We start from the raw sequence: 19978 nt of genomic DNA on the forward strand, positions 1-19978 counted from the left end.
GTGAAGCATCTACTAAATTGTCTGGGGTACACAGTAAATGAAAAGATGTCAAAACTAGTACCCTCACAAAAAATTACATTCCTGGGTGCCAGCTTGGACACAATGGCCCAGAAGGCTTACCTTACACCAGACAAGCAGCTACAACTGACTCAATATTTCAAGACAATGGCAACAAAGACCCAATTAACTGCAAGAAAAATTCTGCAGGCTTTGGGCTTCATGGCATCTTGCATTCTGATAATACCATTTGCAAAACTGCATATGAGGAAATTACAGTGGTACCTAAAAAGCGTATGGTCTCAACACAGCCACAACTTGGACACAGTGATATCTCTCATTCCCTGCCTTCAACAGGAATTTCTATGGTGGTCACAGGCATGTCACCTCGACAAGGGTCAGCCTTTCACCTTGCCCCCAACCAGGCAAACTATCACAACAGATGCTTCAGACTATGCCTGGGGGGCACACATGGCAGGGCAATGCATTCAAGGCCTATGGACTGCAGAACAAAGAAAACTGCACATAAATCAAAAAGAGATGCTAGCTGTACAGAAAGCTCTGACAGCCTTCAAGGATCTACTACATCCAGGACAACTTGCAATAAAGACTGACAACACCACAGTAATGTGGTACATAAACAAACAAGGGGGCACACATTCCTACCCTCTTTGCAGGCAAATAATAATCTTATGGAACACAGCTCTGGCCTACCAAGTCCAGTTACAAGCTCAATTCCTGCCAGGACAGAAAAACATATTGGCAGACGACCTAAGCAGAAACATCAAAGATCCACACGAGTGGAAACTAGACCCACAAATATTTACAATGATAACTCAAAAATGGGGCCTTCTGAATATAGACCTGTTTGCCAGTCCTCAAAACTACCAACTGACAAAATTTTGTACAAGGACATTCCACCATCAAGCTTGGAAAGTGGACGCTCTCTCCTTCAGTTGGAAAAACCTGACAGCATATGCCTTTCCTCCATTACCTCTTCTTATAAAGGTTCTTTTGAAGGTCAAAAAGGAGACACCTCAACTGATTCTCATAGCCCCAGACTGGCCACGCCAGCACTGGTACCCGCTATTGAAGAATGTGGCTCACAGCCCACCATGGGTATTGCCTCAAATACCTCATTTGCTCACGCAGCAAAACAAACAGATTCTACACAGCCAGTTAAAAACCTTAAACCTGGCTGCATGGCAAATCTATTAAACATCCAACCAGCCCCTCTTTCACAAGCAGTTCTGGATGTTATTCTGGAAGCCAGGAGGCCAAGCACCAGGAAGGCTTACTCGGACAAATGGAAAAGGTTTTCTGCTTGGAACCAAGCTAAAGGCCAAGACACAACTCATATGCCTCACATTCTGCAGTATTTAGCTGAGATGTTGCACAAAGGACTTTCCTTCTCCTCAATTAAAATCCATGCTTCAGCTATTTCAGCTCACTACGACACAAATCCACCTTTATTTTCACATCCTCTTCTAAGGCAGTTCCTCAGAGGGGCAAAAAACATTAGACCACCTAGAAGAGCTCCTACACCAACATGGGACCTCAACTTTGTTCTGGAAAAACTAACGCTGCCTCCCTTTGAACCAGCTTTCTCTGCAGACCTTCAGTTCCTATCTTGGAAGACTGCCCTGCTCCTGGCAATAACTTCTGCTAGGAGAGTCTCAGAATTACAGGCACTAATGGCAGTGGAACCTTTCCTCATTTTTCATCAAGACAGAGTTTCTCTACGAACTAATCCTTCTTTTATGTCTAAGGTGGTTTCCAGTGTAGCTTTAAATCAAACTATCCACCTACCCACTTTCTTCCCCAATCCACAGAACAAAGGTGAGAGACTCCTGCATTCCTTGGACATTCACAGGCAGCTTCGTTACTACTTGGACAAAACTAAGGCTTTCAGAAAAACTGACCAGCTCTTTGTATCCTGTGCTACAGCTTCTCAAGGGAGGGCTATATCCAAACAAACCATTTCTAAATGGATAGGCCATTGCATGCGGTTCTGTTATACCCATCATGGGAAACCAGTTCCTCCTACCATTAGATCCCACTCTACCAGGGCAACAGCCACCTCTACAGCCTTTCTCAGAGGGGTTCCTACCAAGGAAATTTTAGAAGCTGCAACTTGGAGTTCTGTACACACCTTTACCAAACACTATCACTTACCTCTTTATTCTAAGTCCAGGGCGGGCTTCGCCACTGCAGTTCTGCAGGGCCTCATTGCCTCCACTAACCCTCTATGATACCTCCACCCTACCTTAGCTTTGGGACTTAACCCAAGTGTGATGACTGCAGCAGGGTAACACGATGAACATAGTACAGATGTTATGTTATCCTATCTCGCCTACATTCTGTACTGATGGGCTCGGGGCCGATCCTCGGCTCCGACTCGGCATGCTATGCTATAGAGTGAAGCCTCTTATTGGCTGAGCTATTCTCTATCCCAGGATGCACCACCACTAATCCCCCAGATCTCGTTTGCCGCTTACAAGCTAGGACGTGGTCTCAAACTTGGCTGAGCTAAGTGCTGTTTTTTCTTAAAGTTTTCCTGTCAGGAAATTCTTTATTTCTTACCCAAAAGCTGTTTTAACAGCTATCGTTGTGTTTCTGTGTGTTTTTGATAATATTTTGTGGAAAATTTGTGTGATTGATTAGGGAAAGGTTTCCGTTTAAGTTAGAGGGGCCTTCCCCTATTCCTTAGTGAGTTTTCTTATTTTTAGGGAGGTCAAGTACCTGTTTAAGTTAAAGGGTTCTTGGCCCTCCTTTTTGGTGTTTGTTGTACTTGTTATCTTTGGCCTTTCTTTAAAAAAAAAAAAAAAAAAAGGATTTTATTGTTGTTAAAATCTTTGTTTGCTGACATAGATAGTGTTTTTTTCTACTGTTATAGTGAGTGGTTTACAGGCATTATGTCCAAAGAACATAGACCCTCAGGATTCAAGAAGTGCATGAGGTGCAATTATAAAATGTCCATAACCGATGATCACTCCTCGTGCGTATACTGTTTAGGCGCCAAGCACCTACAGGAGTCTTGCAGCGTGTGTCACGCCTTTTCCTCTAGGGTCCTCCAAGAGAGGAAGAATAAATTGATCTTGAAAGGGCTTATCAAACCTTCCTTCGAGGAGGCCTTATTTTCCTCTTCCTCTCCAACTAAGAAAATGAAAGCGTCGGCTCCGACCAGCCCGTCGGAATCGACTACTAAGAAATCTAGGCAGGCTTCTCCATCGGCTCCACGGACTTCGGAGCCGAGGGCGGAATGGTCTGCCTCGATGCCTCCAGTCTCGACTCCTCAGGTTTCGGAGCCGATTACTGGGGCTTCGAGAGGCGGGTCACCTTCATCGGCTCCACTGATTTTGGAGCCGATGAAGGTTGCCGGCTCAGACTCTTCCCCTTCGGTGCCGAAGCCCTCCTCGGCACCGAGGGAAATTGTTTTGGAATCTCCCTCGGCACCGATACTGGTCGAGTCTATTCGGAGCCGGTCCCCCAGTCCTTCAGAGCCGATGGAGAAGTCGGTTCGGACCCGATCGGTTTCCTCCCGATCTTCCAAGATGTCGGATTCGGACATCGACAGGGTGCTCCTAAGACTGTTTCAGTCTCCTGTATTCCAGAAATTAGTTTCGACTCCAGCCCATTTGGCTTCGGAGCCGATGGCCCACCCTGTAGTTCTAGTTCCTCCTCCAACAGCCTCGGCACCATTTGAGCCGGTGCTGGTGGAGCCGATGGATGTTTTCGGGTCGGCCCCGACCCTTACTCCAACCCCGGCTCTCGAGTCGGAGTTCGGTACACGGACCTCCTCTGTCGGCCCCGGGGGGGACGCTTCGGGACCGATGTTTTCGGTTCCGAGCCTTCCTCTCGGTGCATCGGCTGCGGGGGTTCCGTCTACTGTTGTGGCCACGGGGGTTGGACCTTCCCAGGATTCTGGCGGTCCGGCTTTCAGGGCCATGAGGAGTGCGTTGGCCAAATCTTCTTTGGCTACCTCCATGGTCTCACCAGCACCTTCCCTACATACGGAGACTGGGTCTTTGGTAGTCCCCCTGTCCATAGACAGCGGAGCCCCGGGGCCTGAGGTCACCCCCACTGGGGGTTCCCCCCCTCCTGGAGGTCCCTCTGAAGCTTCTTCAGAGGAACCCCCAAGGAAAAGTTCGTGCAAGGGGAAGCACGTAGACTCCCCCGATGAGTCACTCACGTCAGACACCGATCTTGATGATGCGGATGGGTCCTTAGATGATGTCTCCTTTGCAGACATCTTGGAAGCCCTCAAACAACGAGGCGGCTGGCATTCCAAACCCCCTTCTGCTGACGAGTCGGTGTTCTTTAAGGCCTTCGGGGCTCAGCCCTCCGCCTCCTGGGTGTCTCCGCCCTTCGACGAGCTCCTAGATTTGATCTGTCGAAGGGCGTGGGAACATCCAGACTCTGTGGAACCGGTGCCTGCTCGCCCAAATAAGTTCTTATCAGCACCCCCAGAGAAGGAGTTTTTGACCAAAGGTGTGGCTGTAGATGCCTTGGTGGTGGCATCTGCTACCCAACAAGATGTAGCAGAGGCTTCGACGTCCGTCCATCCTCCTAATAAGGAGTCTAGGAGCATGGATCGGTAAGGAAGCGCACCCTCAGTTCAGCGGCCTTTACCTTAAGGTCCCTGAACTATTTAGCGCACTTCACCAGATTTCAGAGGGATCTGATCAAGGAGCTTTCAGATACCCTCTTGGGTAACCTACCTGAGCAGCTGGCCCAGACGGTTGGCTCTCAGTTGGCTACGCTGTCATCGATATCAAACTCGTCCATGAGGCTCATTTCATATGCGGCCGAGGGCGAGTAAGCGCGGTACAGGTATTGCTCTACGGAGGCAAGCCTGGCTCCGCCTGTGTCATTTTGCGGAAGCCTTTTAAGTCTTCCTTTGCCGACGCTCCCTTTGATGGGTCCTCTTTGTTTGGACCCAAGGTAAAGGACACATTGACCCGCTGCGAGCAAGAAGGTAAGACTTTGACTGCCGTAGGGGCATGATTTTCCACTCCCTTTCGGCCTTATCCCAAGGCTAAAAGAGGAGGGAAAATGTGGTTCCGTGAATCCCAGAAGTCTTATCCCTCGCAGCAGGACGATCCCCCTTCTAGAGGCAGAGGAGGGGGAAATTTTTCTGGAAGATGCCGTCCCAGAGGCGGCAGAGGCCCCTGCAACACTGGAGACCGCGAGTCCTTTCGTGGCTCTTCAGCCTTCCACAATCCCTGAAGGATTGCCCGACTGTGCAGCTCCGGAGCCAGTCGGGGGTCGTTTTTCGAGGCACCTAAAAGCCTTGGAAGGTATCACTCAGGACCGATGGGTGCTTCGAATTATCACCGGAGGTTACGCCATCCCCTTTTCTCACTCCCCACCTCCGTCCAAGAAAATCCCGGACCCGCCACCCAGTCAGCGGGAAATTGCAGCCTTAGAAGTCTCAAAGCTGCTTCAAAAAGGAGTCATCCAACCGGTCCCCGCAGACCAGATCGGATTAGGGACTTACTCAAGATTCTTTTTGGTGCCAAAAAAGACCGGGGACTTGAGGCCCATTTTGGATCTCAGCATTCTAAATCGTTCACTCAAAAAGTCCAAGTTCCGAATGGTCACCTTACAATCCATTCTCCCACTGCTGGAGAAAGGTGTTTGGATGTGCTCCATAGCTCTCAAGGACGCCTGTTACCACATGCTGGTAGATCAGGCGTCCAGGAGACATTTGCGCTTCAGCCTGGGAGACAGTCATTTTCAGTTCCGTGCGCTGCCCTTTGGTCTCACCACAGCCCCCAGGGTGTTCACCAAATGTTTGGTGGTCGTGACTGCTCACCTGAGGAGTCTAGGATTCCAGGTGTTTCCGTATCTGGACGACTGGCTCCTAACTGCCACCTCCAGGCGTCTACTATTGCAGAACCTACAAGCCACAATATCACTAGGCACTTCCCTTGGAATCACCTTCAATTGGCCAAAGTCTGTGTTGCTGCCATCTCAGCGCATAAGATTCATCGGAGTAGAGATAGACTCAAACCGAATGCGGGTCTATCTTCCTACAGAAAGGATACAAACTATACAGGCTCAAGTCCGAGCCTTGCTTCTCAGATCCAAAGCTCCAGCCAGGATGGTCCTGCAGCTATTGGGATCTATGTCAGCCACTGTTCTTCTAGTCCCCCTAGCAAGATTGCATATGAGAATTCTCCAGTGGCTTCTTTCGACACAGTGGTCCTTTCAGGATCTCCCTCTCAGTCACCTCATACGGATCACGGAAACCTGCAAACAGGACCTTCGCTGGTGGCTGGTGCCCTCCAATCTGGATCCAGGGACGACCCTTTGTTCCACCTCCTCCTATGGCCACTTTGACTACGGACGCCTCCCAGATGAGGTGGGGGGGGCATTCCCTGGGCAGGTCAGTCCAAGGCAAATGGCATTCAGAAGAGAGTCTCCTTCATATCAACATTTTAGAAATGAGTGCGGTGCTTCTGTCTCTACAAGCCCTCCACGATTACCTCCCTCAGGGGGTAATTGCCATTCACTCTGACAACATGTCAGTGGTCTGGTATCTGAACAAGCAGAGAGGGACCAGATCCTACCCTCTTTGCAGAGAGGCCATGAGAGTTTGGGAATGGGCAGTGGCAACCAGACGTTTTCTGGTAGCAACTCATATCCCTGGCAAATCCAACGTGATAGCCGACAGACTAAGCAGAACTATCCTCTCTCCTCACGAGTGGTCTCTGAACGATGCAGTGACAACTCAGATCTTCAGCAGATGGGGAACTCCTTGTTGCGACCTCTTCGCAACTCCGCTGAACACGAAGTGCAGAAAGTTCTTCTCTCTCACTCCAGCTCCGGGGGAGAGTCCTATGGACGCATTAGCCCATCCTTGGCCCACCGGCTTGCTATACTCCTTCCCTCCAGTTCCCCTCCTTCCCAGAGTGATCCAAAAGGCGTCTCACTTGGGGAGCAAAATGATCTTAGTTGCCCCTTACTGGCCTCGTCAGGTATGGTTCCTCTATCTTCGGAAATATGCACTGGACGGTCCATGGTTCCTGGATCAGATCCCAGACTTATTAATTCATCAGTCGGGACAACTCCACCAGTCCCTTCACACTTTGAAGTTAACAGCTTGGCTCCTCCTCTTCCGACTATAGTCAGGAATCATACCTTAGACCCGGAAGTCATACATATTTTATCATCGGCCCACAAGTCTGCCACTAAGAAATTGTATACTAGCAAATGGAAGAGATTTGCTATTTGGGCTCAACTCTAGGGTCTGGATCCCATCACTATACCTGTATCGGAAGTCCTGAAATTTCTAACTTCCCTATTCAATCAAGGTTCTTCAGTCTCTACCATCAAGGTCCAATTGGCAGCTATTTCCAATTTTCATGAATCTATAAACCCACCTTTAATGAGCAACAGATTGTGTAAAACCTTCATGAAAGGTGCTGCGCTTTTACGACCTCCGATTTCTCATCCTGCTCATCCGTGGGATCTCGATGTGGTATTACGTACCTTAACCTCCTCCCCCTTCGAACCGGCAGCAACATGTGATTTGAAATTTCTATCTTGGAAAACTGCCTTTCTGGTCGCGATTACTTCTGCCAGAAGGGTTTCAGAGCTTCAAGCTCTATCTGTAAAACCACCGTACCTGGTTTTTCACAAAGATAGAGTATCCCTCAGGCCTAATCCATCCTTTGTCCCTAAAGTTTGTTCCAGTTTTTGCCTGCAACAGTCATTAGAACTTCCAGTTTTCTTTCAAAAGTACTCAAACAGAGCGGAATACATCTTCCACACATTGGATGTTCACAGGCAATTGCGTTTTTATTTAGACAGGACCCAACAAACAAGGAAAACAGATCAATTGTTTGTGTCCTTTTTGGATAATAAATTGGGCAAAGCCGTCACAAAGGTCACTATTGCCAAATGGATCAGGGACTGTATTAGTCAAGCTTATTCCTCTTCTAATAAAGAGCTTACGACCTCTGTCAAAGCTCACTCTACAAGAGCTATGGCTACTTCAATAGCATTCCATTCTAAGCTTGCCATTAGTGACATTTGTGCTGCGGCTACGTGGTCTTCCCCGCACACTTTCATTTCCCACTACAAATTGGATGTGGCATCTCGGGGGCGAGCTTCATTTGGTTCCACAGTGCTCAGGAGTGTTTTCCAGTGAGCCACCCAGGATTTAGGTGCTAGGGACGCTGTCCCATCAGTACAGAATGTAGGCGAGATAGGATCACATAACATCTTTTAGTTATGTACTTACCATAACTTTAGATGTTTGGGATCCATCTCGCCTACATTCCCAATAACCCACCCTCCTTCCCCCTGCCTTGGAGATCAGAAGAGATCGGACGGTCTAAATTCTATTGTTTCATCTTGAAACATCTGGCAATGTTATATAAACAAGTTATGTGTGTGTGTGTGTGTGTGTGTGTGTGTGTGTGTGTGTGTGTGTGTGTGTGTGTGCATGAATGCAGACAAACAAGATCTGGGGGATTAGTGGTGGTGCATCCTGGGATAGAGAATAGCTCAGCCAATAAGAGGCTTCGCTCTATAGCATAGCGTGCCGAGTTGGAGCTGAGGATCGGCTCCGAGCACATCAGTACAGAATGTAGGCGAGATGGATCCCAAACATCTAAAGTTATGGTAAGTACATAACTAAAAGTTTTGTACCTACCATAAATGTAGATGTTCGAGTGTTCACCCTGCTGCAGTCCAGGTTACCCTCCCTCCAACCCCTTTGATCTACTGGCTAAATCTCTGCTATGCCTTACTAATGTATTTGCTTATAGCTGAAGGGATTTTGTGTTTGTACAGTGTTTACACCATTTGGTACTAATTTTGATCACCTTTTTGGGGCACCTGACATCTGGGGCAAGAAAAACTAAAGAAAATGGCGTTGGTTGCAATATATGTACCCCTGGTGCACTGACGTCAGGGATGAGGCGACAGCTACCGATGTCGGACCAAGACTTTGGAAATCTGACCAACTACGGGACCGCCTGACGACAGGATAACCCAAGTGTGATGACTGCAGCAGGGTGAACACTCGAACATCTACATTTATGGTAGGTACAAAACTGTACTTTATCCCTTTGCTCTCACCTAGGCATCATGATAAACTATGAAAAATCTGCCTTGTTGCCATCGCAACGTATCATATTTATAGGAGCAGACACTACAAACATGAGAGCAAAATTATCCGCAGAAAGAGTTTCAGTTCTGAGGCAACAAGTCTTCAACTTGATCTCAAAGAAAAGAGTAAAGGTGAGAGCAGCAGCTATAAGTTTAGTTCCACTAGCACGCATGCACATGAGAATTCTACAGTGGCTACTGTCCACTCAGTGGTCCTTACAGGAACTACCCATGTCTCACCAAATTCTGTTAATGGAGTCATGCAAGAAGGACATTCGCTGGCGGCTCCACTCATGTGACATCAGGGCATCCTTTCTTCCACCACAGTCGGTGGCAACAGTAACCATGGAGACCTCCCAGATAGGGTGGGGGGCATTATCTGGGCAGGACAGTTCAAGGTACTTGGCAGGATCAAGAGGCCCATTTCCATATCAATGTCCTAGAGAGGAGAGCAGTGCTTTTGGCTTTTTAGGCACTGCAAGACTCTCTTCCACTAGGGGCAGTTGGGATTCAGACAGACTACATGTTAGTTGTTTGGTACATAAACAAACAATGAGGAACCAGATCTTACCCCCTATGTTAAGAGGCAGTCAGAGTATGGCAGTGGAGGATCTCCTTCCAATGCTTTCTGATAAGAATGTACATCCCGGGAAAATCCAGTGTGATAGCAGACAAACTCAGCAGAGCGATTCCCATGCCTCACAAGTGGTCCCTAAAACAAGAAGTAGCGGAAAGGATCTTCCGCAAATGGGGCCAGCCTTGCTGCAATCGTTTTGCCATGTCCATCAATGCCAAATGCAGCAGCTACTTTGCCCTGATTACCCCTCCGGGGGAGTCACCAAGGGACACACTTGTACGTGATTGGCCCTTGGGCCTCCTTTATGCTTTCCCTCCCTTTCCTTTGATACCCAAGGTTCTTCAGAACGCCAGCTCATTGGGAAGCAAGCTGAAACTCATTGCACCATATTGGCCTCGGCAGATCTGGTTCCCCTTCCTTTGGCCTCATCTTCAGGAGGAGCCATGGATCCTGGACCCAGTTCCAGACCTTCTGACTCATTCGTCGGGAGCGCTCCATCCTTCCATTCAAAACCTCAAACTGACAGCTTGGCTGCTCCAATTACAAATATAACCAGGCTTCCTAACCTCCCTCATTCAGTCAAAAATATCTTAATATCTTCTCATAAAGCCTCGACCAGAAGATTGTATATTAGCAAATGGAGAAGATTTTCCTCCCGGGGAAGGTCAGAACATATTGACCCCTTTTCTTTTCCCATAACTATGATTTTTGAATTTCTGGCCGAATTATTTAATGAAGGCGCAGTTGCAGCTACCATCCGAGTTCAGCTAGCAGCCATTTCTAATTTCCATATGAGCGATCTTGTCTCTAATTTGATGACTCACAAACTTTGTAAAGCCTTTCTGAAGGGTACTGTTTTAAGGCCTCCCATAAGATCACCTCTACCTCCATGGGACTTGATTTTTTTTCTGTCCAGGTTGATCCTCTCCCCCTTTGAACCTGCCTCATCTTGTAATCTAAAATTTTTAAGCTGGAAAACAGTTTTCACTTCTGCCAGAAGAGTCTCAGAACTGCAAGCACTGTGCATCAAGCCACCATATATGATTTTCATAAAGACAGTCTCCCGTAGAACAAACCCTTCATTTCTACCAAAAGTATGATCAGAGTCAAACTTGAATCAGTCTATTGAGTTACCGGTGTATTTTCCAAATCATGGCAGCAAGGCAGAATATAAGCTCCACCAATTGGATGTACATAGACAATTACGCTTTTACTTACATAGGACAAAAGATTTCAGGAAATCAGACCAGTTATTTGTGTCATTTTTAGAGCCAAAAAAGGAGCCCCATTTCTAAGGTCACACACTTGAAATAGCTCTTGGATTGTATAACATATATGTGTGTGTGTGTGTGTGTGTGTGTGTATATATATATATATATATATATATATATATATATATATATATATATATATACATACATATACATACATACATATATTTTTAATGACAAAGCTCTCCCCCTTAGTATCAAAGTTCATTCTACAAGAGCAATTGCTACCTCTTCTGCTTTTCGAGCCCGCCTGTCCCTTGATAGCATTTGTGCTGCAGCTACTTGGGCAACGCCTCATACCATGATCACTCATGATCAGTTGATTTGGCCTCCAGGGACAGGGCTTCCTTTGGATCCAGTGTCCTGAAGAATATACTCCCGTGAGCCACCCATTATGTATGGTGCTGTTGACGCTGCTCCAACCAGTAAGAAGGAAGTTGAGATAGGACAACATAACCTAAAGAAGTTATGTACTCACCATAATGTTCCATGTTTGTGCTCCATCTCGCCTTCCTTTTTGCATCCCACCCTCCTTCCCCCTACCTATGTCTCCTGGAGAACAAAGAGGAGAGAGGGTCTTTCATGGCAGGAGTGTCTCTGACCTTCTTCATTGCCTTTATTGTCTTCATATGATAGTTGCATAGTACTATAGGTTTCTTTAGTTTTCAGCAAACAAGATCAGGGGAGTTGCACTAGAGCATGATGGGATAGGGATACAGCCACAAGTCAGTGGAAGACCTCGAGCTTTAGTAAGCGGCCAAGTCAGAACTGAGGATCGGTTCTGAACCCAACCAGTAAGAAGGCAGGCGAGATGGACAACAAACATGGAACGTTATGGTGAGTACATAACTTCTTTTTTTTAAAAAAAGATAGTATATTAAATATGTAAGAATACTAATAATTCCTTAATAAATTAATAGTAAACTATTAACAAAAATGTTGAAAAAAACTAATGGTAAGGATTTAATTTTAGAATGTTTACTAACGCCAGGTGGTCTGTCATCCTGTAATCTTAGATGCCATCACAACTCACTTTTCACTAATAAGTTAATAAAATAAAATCACTGTTCCTGTTGTCTGTTATTACCAGATCAATAACATTGAGTACATATTCCATAATATTCCAACAATTAACATTGTGCTTATATAAAGAATGATTTGCATTTTTATTTTTCAAGGCATATCTGTGAGTTTTCTAGTTGTCATACCTACATAGTGACATTCCCAAGATGAACAAATAGCCAAATATTTAACACCAGTAAAATTACCTGGTATCTTCCATTATGCCTGACTAACACATAACATCTATTAGTCTTACTAATACAGAACATTTTATTAATCCCAGTTCTGGTATTAAGAGTATAGCTTAAATTAAATACAGCTTTATTGACAACAGATTCATTTCCCATCACAATTCCTGTGTAATTTTTAAGTATTTTAAGAGTCATTACTGTTACAGATGGGTGTAACAGCTAAAGCACATTTGAAAACTTCACATAATTTTTATTAACAACCATTTTATTTCTAGAAAACCTTTTAAAACTGACTGTATAAATATTGCCTTTTAAAAACAGTCTATTGTGTTTGGTTGCATTTGCTTTCATTTTATAACCATGTTCACTATCACGATCCTAGAGTTACTAGTTTCATTTAAAAATTATCAAAATCTGATGCCAAACTTGCTGCCTTTCTAATCTGATTTTTAATCAAATTTAATATACTATGGATGGCAATCTTTTACATACAATACTTAAAACATAAGACATAAAACGTCTTTTTATAAATTCTTGATTTAAACTTCTTTATCTTATCATCATTAATAGAAAATGCTGGAGGTGTGAAGGGAAAGTGGGAGGTAACTGAGAACATTTTTTTTCTGGGATTGTAGTGAGATGGCAGATTTCAAAAATTCTATATAAAGTACTTTGTCAGAAATATTGGTGGTGTTGTGTCTTTTGGCTTTTCCCGGTTAGGGGTCGCCACAGCGGAACTCCGGTCCACTAATGATTGGCAGTATATTTTTTTACGTGCCGAGTTGCCGCCCCTGACGCACAACCTTCAATAAAGGTACGCCCATTCACGCATGTCTCCACACAGAAGACGCTCTAGCTGAGAATTGAACAGGACGTCTTTCTGTGAGACGACAACGCTACTGCAGCATTTAAGCTGGGATATGAAATGTGAATTACCCATACTTAAGACTGCCTTATTAATTTAATGCTTTTACCTGCCCAAAAGCAATTACTAAATACTGGAAATCAAAATCTAAACCAGCTGTAACTGAATTACTGAATGTTAAAACCTAATGATAAGTAACTGGTGGTGCGATAGGAATCCTTACAAAACAGGAGTAAATTACATAGAAATAAGTGGAATTTGTGGGAACAATATATGTAGAATATTGTTCATGAGGTGGAGGAGTAAGGTTTAAGGGAAAGCAAGAACTGAGCAATTTATGTAATGCTGGAATGAATAGTAATTGCTAAAAAGGAAAATATGCACATACAATGCATAGAAATAATGAAAAGTATTATTTTGTGCCTGTGTTGTTTAAAGTGTGAAGAAGTAATAAGGATGTTTAAAAATAGTATGTTTTATTTAACTGTCCAATTGTAAATAATTAAAAATTAATACTCTTAACTCGTATCTAACCTAAATTGTTCAAATTGATTATTTGTACCAGACCTAAAATTGTAAAGTCTTAAATAACTTCAGTTTATGTAAAAAATCCCTTTCCTATCAGGCCACTACTAAATTAGCAAATATTTAAACATCTTTGTGCATTTTTATGACCACCAAAACCAAACCAAGTCTTAGAAAAAGAACATTTATGAAATTTTATTCATGTAAATAATTAGCATTATCTGTTAACAAGTTCAGCAATCTTTTATCAAGTTTAATGTGCTTTACTAATATCTATAAAGCTGATTTTCTTAGTTATTACAGGCCAGAATATTCATTCTTTTGTTATAATGTATTTAATCAGTTACAACTATACTTACATCTTTATCAGCATTTTGAAAATGTTATATGCTTCTTAGTTTTCAAATCATTTAACTCTTTCAGAAAGAAGTTAAATTATAAAATCTTTTTGTCACATGCTGGCTAATTCTAAAGTCATATACAAAGGTGGATTAAAACAGTTTTGTTTCTTAACTTTTTTTGGTTAACAGTCATTTACCTCTTTATCATGAAAAAATGTTTTAAATTCAATTTCTGAATGGATAAATGTAACTTAGTATTTGATCTTTGTCAGTCCTTTCAGCAGGTACAAAAGAAAAGTCCTAAATTTAGCATTGCTTAAACTACAATTCATTCAGTACAGATTTAGACCAATTTTAGATCTATGTTCTTCTCGCTATGCTTTTCCTTTTGTAAGTACTTCTCCCCTTTCCTTTTTTATTGTAAAACTTTATTCCCCGAAATTCTTATTTTCTTGTAATGTGTGCCTTCTCTTCCTTGATTAACTGAAATGTGATTGCGTCTGTTATGATGTAAGATATTGCCAGCTATACAAGGAGAAGTAGGGCAGTGGATGTGTAACATATGCCAGCATAGCTAGCTGGTGTTTCGTAAATAATTATATGTAATTTGTATATCAAACTGATTTGTACAGGTGCTTGCGTTTGCAAATGTATTTATCAAGCTGCTTGTTTAAAAAATGTACCAACAGTGGGTCCTGCTGGACAGAAAAGAAGTACACCTGAATGTCAAAATGTATTGTAACTGTTGAAATGAATATATTGTAACTGAGGAACTGGAAGAGAAGAGGTTAATCTCAGTCCAGCTAACTGAAAAATAGTCTGAAATTAAATTACTTGGTTTAGGCCACAAAGATCATATCTTACAGTTCTGATTGCAGCCAGAGACAAAATGTCTGTGAAAACCAGGACTAAGAATTCTACTGTATTGTCCTTAGGGGTGAACTAATTGCTACCCTGAAAGGATTGAAGCTTTTGAAATTTTATAGCTTCCAGATGCTATAACACATCTTAGCAAAGTTCTTTGTGTGCATATTATGACATACATTTGCTAGATTCTGTTTCATTTTCTAGTAAAGGGGGTAGTGTGGGAATTAGAAGTCAGATGACCAGATGTATGTGATGCCATTCTGTAATCCAGTGCTGAAATAATGTTTTACTGCTAGATGAGATAGAAGTTTCAGAGCACTCTGTTTTGGAACTGACAAGACTACTCACCCACTTCATCTTATGTTGCTCTAATAAGTGAACTAGGGGACAGTAATTCTTTAGATCAGTTAGGAAAATACAGTGAGATTGGTTAAGTATTGTTTTTCTGGATCTGTGTGGCTCTGTCCATCTGTATTATTTTTAATATTTCCTGTGATTGAAACTCTGGTGTTCATTGTAAATAGTTATTTACTATTTTCACATTCTTTTATTATTTATTATTACATATATTAAACCTTTCATTATGTCTGGTCTTTTAGAGAATATTTTAACCTCTATCTTCTACTTAGAGGTGATCTCTGCTTGATTTACAAAGCCATGTCTGACCTTGCCCTACTTGAAATGCTACACCTAAAGAAATCCCAATCCCCCCGTGCCACACACTGCAGAGATTACAGCCTCATTACCACAATTAATGGAGCATAATGGAGGGACAGGTTCATTTCCCAAAGACTGCCCATACTCTGGAATAAGCTTCCCATTCATGTCAAGCCAAGCACTTCGCTGGCCCTCTTCAAGAGAAATCTTGACGAGTGGATGGGTAACAGAAAGTTCACCCCAGGTATCGCTCCAGTTGCCCTACTGGATAGGGGCACTGTGAACTAACATCAGGTGGCACGGTGCCCTGGCAGTTATTTCGGGCTAGGCTTGTAAAGGCTCCAGGGTCATTAGCCTAGTATGCACCTATGAACCTATGAGAGTACTTATATTTATTTGGTGACACTGTGGCTGCTTCTAAAAGCCTTGCTGCATTGGTCAAACACTACATTTTTTGTTAGTATTACTTTTACTAAGTATAATTGGATACCTGGTAAGAGCCTTAGATTAGCTGGCTTTGGAGTGTTCTGGTGGCAGTATCTACCTTATAGTCTGGGCAGAAGGGGCATGCATAGCTGGTAAATCTGTGCCAGCCTTTCTCCAGGTGTGTGTGAAAATCAAATCTCAGTGTGTGTGTCACCTACTTAGAGCACTGGTTTTGCACAGAGGGTGGTGGAGAACATGGCTGAGAACACTCTGCTGAGGACTCAACTCTACAGTTGTGGTCACTGCAGAGTCTTATTTGGGGCCTGGTGAGAGAAAGGGAAACCCAGCCCTGCTCTTAAGGGAAATTGTGCTTGGTGCAGAGAGCTGCATCTGGAAATACTGTATGTATCTATTTTTGTTCCAAGTGAATGTCCCTCACCGGTGTCCGTGGTGAGGATTGAGACTCCTTGATCACCGCCCCAGAACAGGGACTACACAACATCCTAATGCATAAGTCTGAGTTGTCTTTCCTGTCAGTCATGTCAATCATAGTAAAATTAACTGATCTAAAAGACCATTGGGTGTACTTTCCTTTCCTTTAATTTTATTATTTAAATATGTTATTTTCTGATTTACTGTCTTTCTTATACCATCTGGTTGTAATATATATTCCACCACATGGTGGCAACATTGGATTAAAATGTTATTGGATTTTTTTTTTTTTTTTTTTAATTGTTGATTGTTTTTTATGTAAGGCTACTGGATGTTGTGGGATGCTATGATGGCATCAGTATTTTAAATTGATAAGGTTTGTGTAATTTTAGATGATGAAGGAGTCTGAATACTATTAGATGAAAGCCCTCATTAAAGTAGTTTTATTCGGTTCCTTTATATTGTTTTATATATCATTTCAGGTGTACAAATTGTGGTAATATGGCACAAGAGTGTCCTTAAATTAACCTGCTGCAACGTTTTTCTCAGTCTAGGAGAACCTGGGATGACAGTTGAAACTTCAGAGTTTTTATGAAAATCACAACTTTCTTGCCTTGAGTCCAGAAGGCATTGCCAAATCACCCAAGCAACATTCTCTCTGTCATGGCATCATCCAGTCTAGCTTTGAGGTAAGTTTCTGTTACTTCGCAGCATAAACAAAAATCTTCAAATGCTATCCAGAAAACATAAGTAGACCTTTAAAGACAGTCTCCACCTGTTAACAGAAAAAAATCATGATCCAGGATGCAATATAGGTATTACTGCCAACATAAACTTCTGACCCAGGATATGAAACTTCATGACCCAGGATGTGATACACTAAAAAGCATGTAGTATGTGATCCAGGTGTTGGAGGTTATATAACTTTTTTATACATTTTGACTTGATAAGGCCCATAAACATAATTTTCTCTTTTCAGGGGGTTACCAGAGAGCACTGTCTGGTTAAGAGATTTGCTGAAGGTCTCTCAGTAAACAAATGGAGGAGGAGGAAGGAATATGGGTTGCAGGAAGCAGCTCATTAAAAGCTTAAAGCTTCAGTCCTCTGCACCAAGTGCCTAATGTGTATTACAGGCTTCAAGTTCAGTATTTACTTAATAATCCTGGATGTGACACAGGTGTCAGGGCTTCACTGATCTCGTGATCCTGGATATGAAACTGGGATACATGTCTCACTGACTTTGCAGCTTTTAATAGTACCACACTAACCTTTTATTATAACATGGAATACAGGTGTCAGTGTTGCAGTAATCTTTTGATCTAGAATATTATACATGTAAAATTGCCCCACTGTGTCACAGTTCAGACAAATGTACAGCTTTTGTTCAAAATATATTCTTAAGGAATTTGGAGATTTAAATTATAGAGGATATTGTAGTGCAGCGATCGTGACAACAACATACCTGCATGATAGTTTGTAAAAAATACAGCAACTTCTCCAAGTAAAAGGCTTAGTCTAAGTACATGCACATTGCATTACGTCATTTTGTGTTTAGATCTTGTTAACCTTGCTCACTGGAATATAAATGGTAGGCTTTTGTTTGGGAAGGAATGTTTAATTAGTATACTTGTTTCATTTTTTAAGTCCATCTCCCTGGAACTGACCGTCAACTGCCACCAGCTGATCTCCTTGTTTACTGGGTCTACCAGACCTACCTTTTACCTTCTCTGGGCTCAACCTGACCTAAGTATACGGTCAGTGAAAAGATCAGTAATGCTGATGCAGCATCGTACTGCTACTAGGACTGTTCCTTAACCCCCTTCCACCCTGTGGTAGCCTTGCAAGCTTATGAGAGATGCATGTATGCTTCTGCACATGCTCAGCCTTCTCAGCAAATGGTATACCGTTTGCTGAACAGTGCTGTCCAGGCTGTGCTGTTGTTGTGTCCAGGCAGCTTCCCTCCCCCCCAAGATGGATGAGCTGTCATCAGCTGCTCACTCCCTTTTCCCAGTGCAGTCCCCCATTGTCCATGCCTCTAGTCGAACAAGGGTTGCACAGTAAGGGAGTTATTCCAGGGCACTATGGGGGTGGATATTATTTATAACTTCTGTGCATTTTTTCACAAACTTCAGTCATCATATGGTTTCCCTTTAGTTTTTTGAAATATAGTATTTTCCTGAATGTATTTTTTTAGTGTTTGTGTGTGTGTGTGTGTGTGTGTGTGTGTGTGTGTGTGTGTGTGTGTGTGTGTGTGTGTGTGTGTCTGTCTGTTGTCTATCTCTTCAGTTTTTTTCTTCTTACAGAGTCTGTGTTTTTTTGACTACTGAGATTGGGTTAATAAAAGACCTATACTACCACCTTGGACTTGATGCACCATAACATGGTATACAAAGCACTTTCAGCATCATAAATCCACTAATGTAAGGGAGCAAGATGTACAGTCTTGCTCCATTGCATACAAGCCACCTACTAACGATGCTAAAGTGCTTTCCCAATTATATGCTGTTCACTGTAGTCATACCAGTGCAGTCCTGGCAGTCTAATGTACAAGACAGCAATGGCAGACTATACAATGATAAAGCATTAATAAGCACAGGTATCGGTCTTCCCAGCCAGTATGCCTTCCAGCATAAAATAAAAATTTGTTGCCTGGAAGGAAATTTCCTACAAGTAGTAGAGTCTCCTGTGTTTTAGGCAAACCTGCTACTGTACACTATCCTGAACCATTCCCTCACTGCCGCCACAGCACCAAATCACCTCATTATCATAATGTGCTAATAACTTTAGTGAGTCAGGATGACAACATCATCCACTGCTGTTGAGTAATGTGGGTAAATACTGTATAGTTTGCCTTACCAAATAGCTGCTTCCTGTGTAACATGTTGTTCACTACCAGCTGGTACTGCTTCATATATAAGATGTACAGTACCCACTGGTACTGCTTCATATATAACATGTACAATACCAGCTGTCTCTGATTCATATGTGACATGTTGTACAGTACCAGCTGGCACTGCTTCATATATAACACATACAGTACCAGCTGGCAGTGCTTCATATATAACATGTTATACAGTACCAGCTGGTACTGCCTCGTATATAGCACGTGCAGTACCAACTGGTACTGCTTCATGTGAAACATGTTGTACCATACCAGGAGTTCATGTATAACATGTACATTTATTTATCTGTTTACTTCAGATACATATATTACAATATTTTAACAAAGTTCCAAAGTTACAAGAGGTTAACAACTATACAAGTAAGCTGGAACATACACAACCATTTAGTATAGAAGTTTGGTTAATTGAACACCAGATATTCTGTTCAGAGGACAGGATTTACAAACTTATAGAGAACTACCTATGATATAATATTAGGAGTTGATCCAAATATTAGGAGTTGATCCAAAGCTTTGAAGATCAGTTAAGTAGTTGAAAGGGTTAGATTAGAGGTGGAGCAAGGTTAACAGGGAGGGAGGGAATGAGACAGGGGAGAAATAAGAAGGGTACGGATAGCGAGGAGAAGGTGTATTACTGGCCAAGGGGTGGAAAAAAAGAGAGTAATGGCTTTGGGGGAATTTAGCCAGGGCAGATACCGGAGCAGATCCAGTTGTTCATGAGGTATTCTTTTAGTAGGTTTTT

General features: G+C 42.9%; 1 protein-coding gene across 2 annotated transcripts in view; it reads left to right on the plus strand.

Moving 5' to 3' along the window:
- The window catches only part of STXBP4 (syntaxin binding protein 4), a 1994403-nt gene that overhangs the window by 371861 nt on the left and 1602564 nt on the right, over positions 1-19978 (plus strand). Inside the window, exon 3 of one of the 2 annotated variants that reach the window (XM_044090468.1) lies at positions 16884-17023. In XM_044090468.1, coding sequence (XP_043946403.1) covers positions 16998-17023 — 26 coding nt within the window. In that variant the 5' untranslated portion in view covers positions 16884-16997. The remainder of the gene's footprint in view (positions 1-16883; positions 17024-19978) is intronic. The other variant, XM_044090469.1, reaches the window with a different exon arrangement.

Source organism: Protopterus annectens, chromosome 12.part0, assembly GCF_019279795.1.
Source record: "Protopterus annectens isolate FY-2018-M chromosome 12.part0, PAN1.0, whole genome shotgun sequence".
Taxonomy (NCBI): Eukaryota; Metazoa; Chordata; order Ceratodontiformes; family Protopteridae; genus Protopterus; species Protopterus annectens.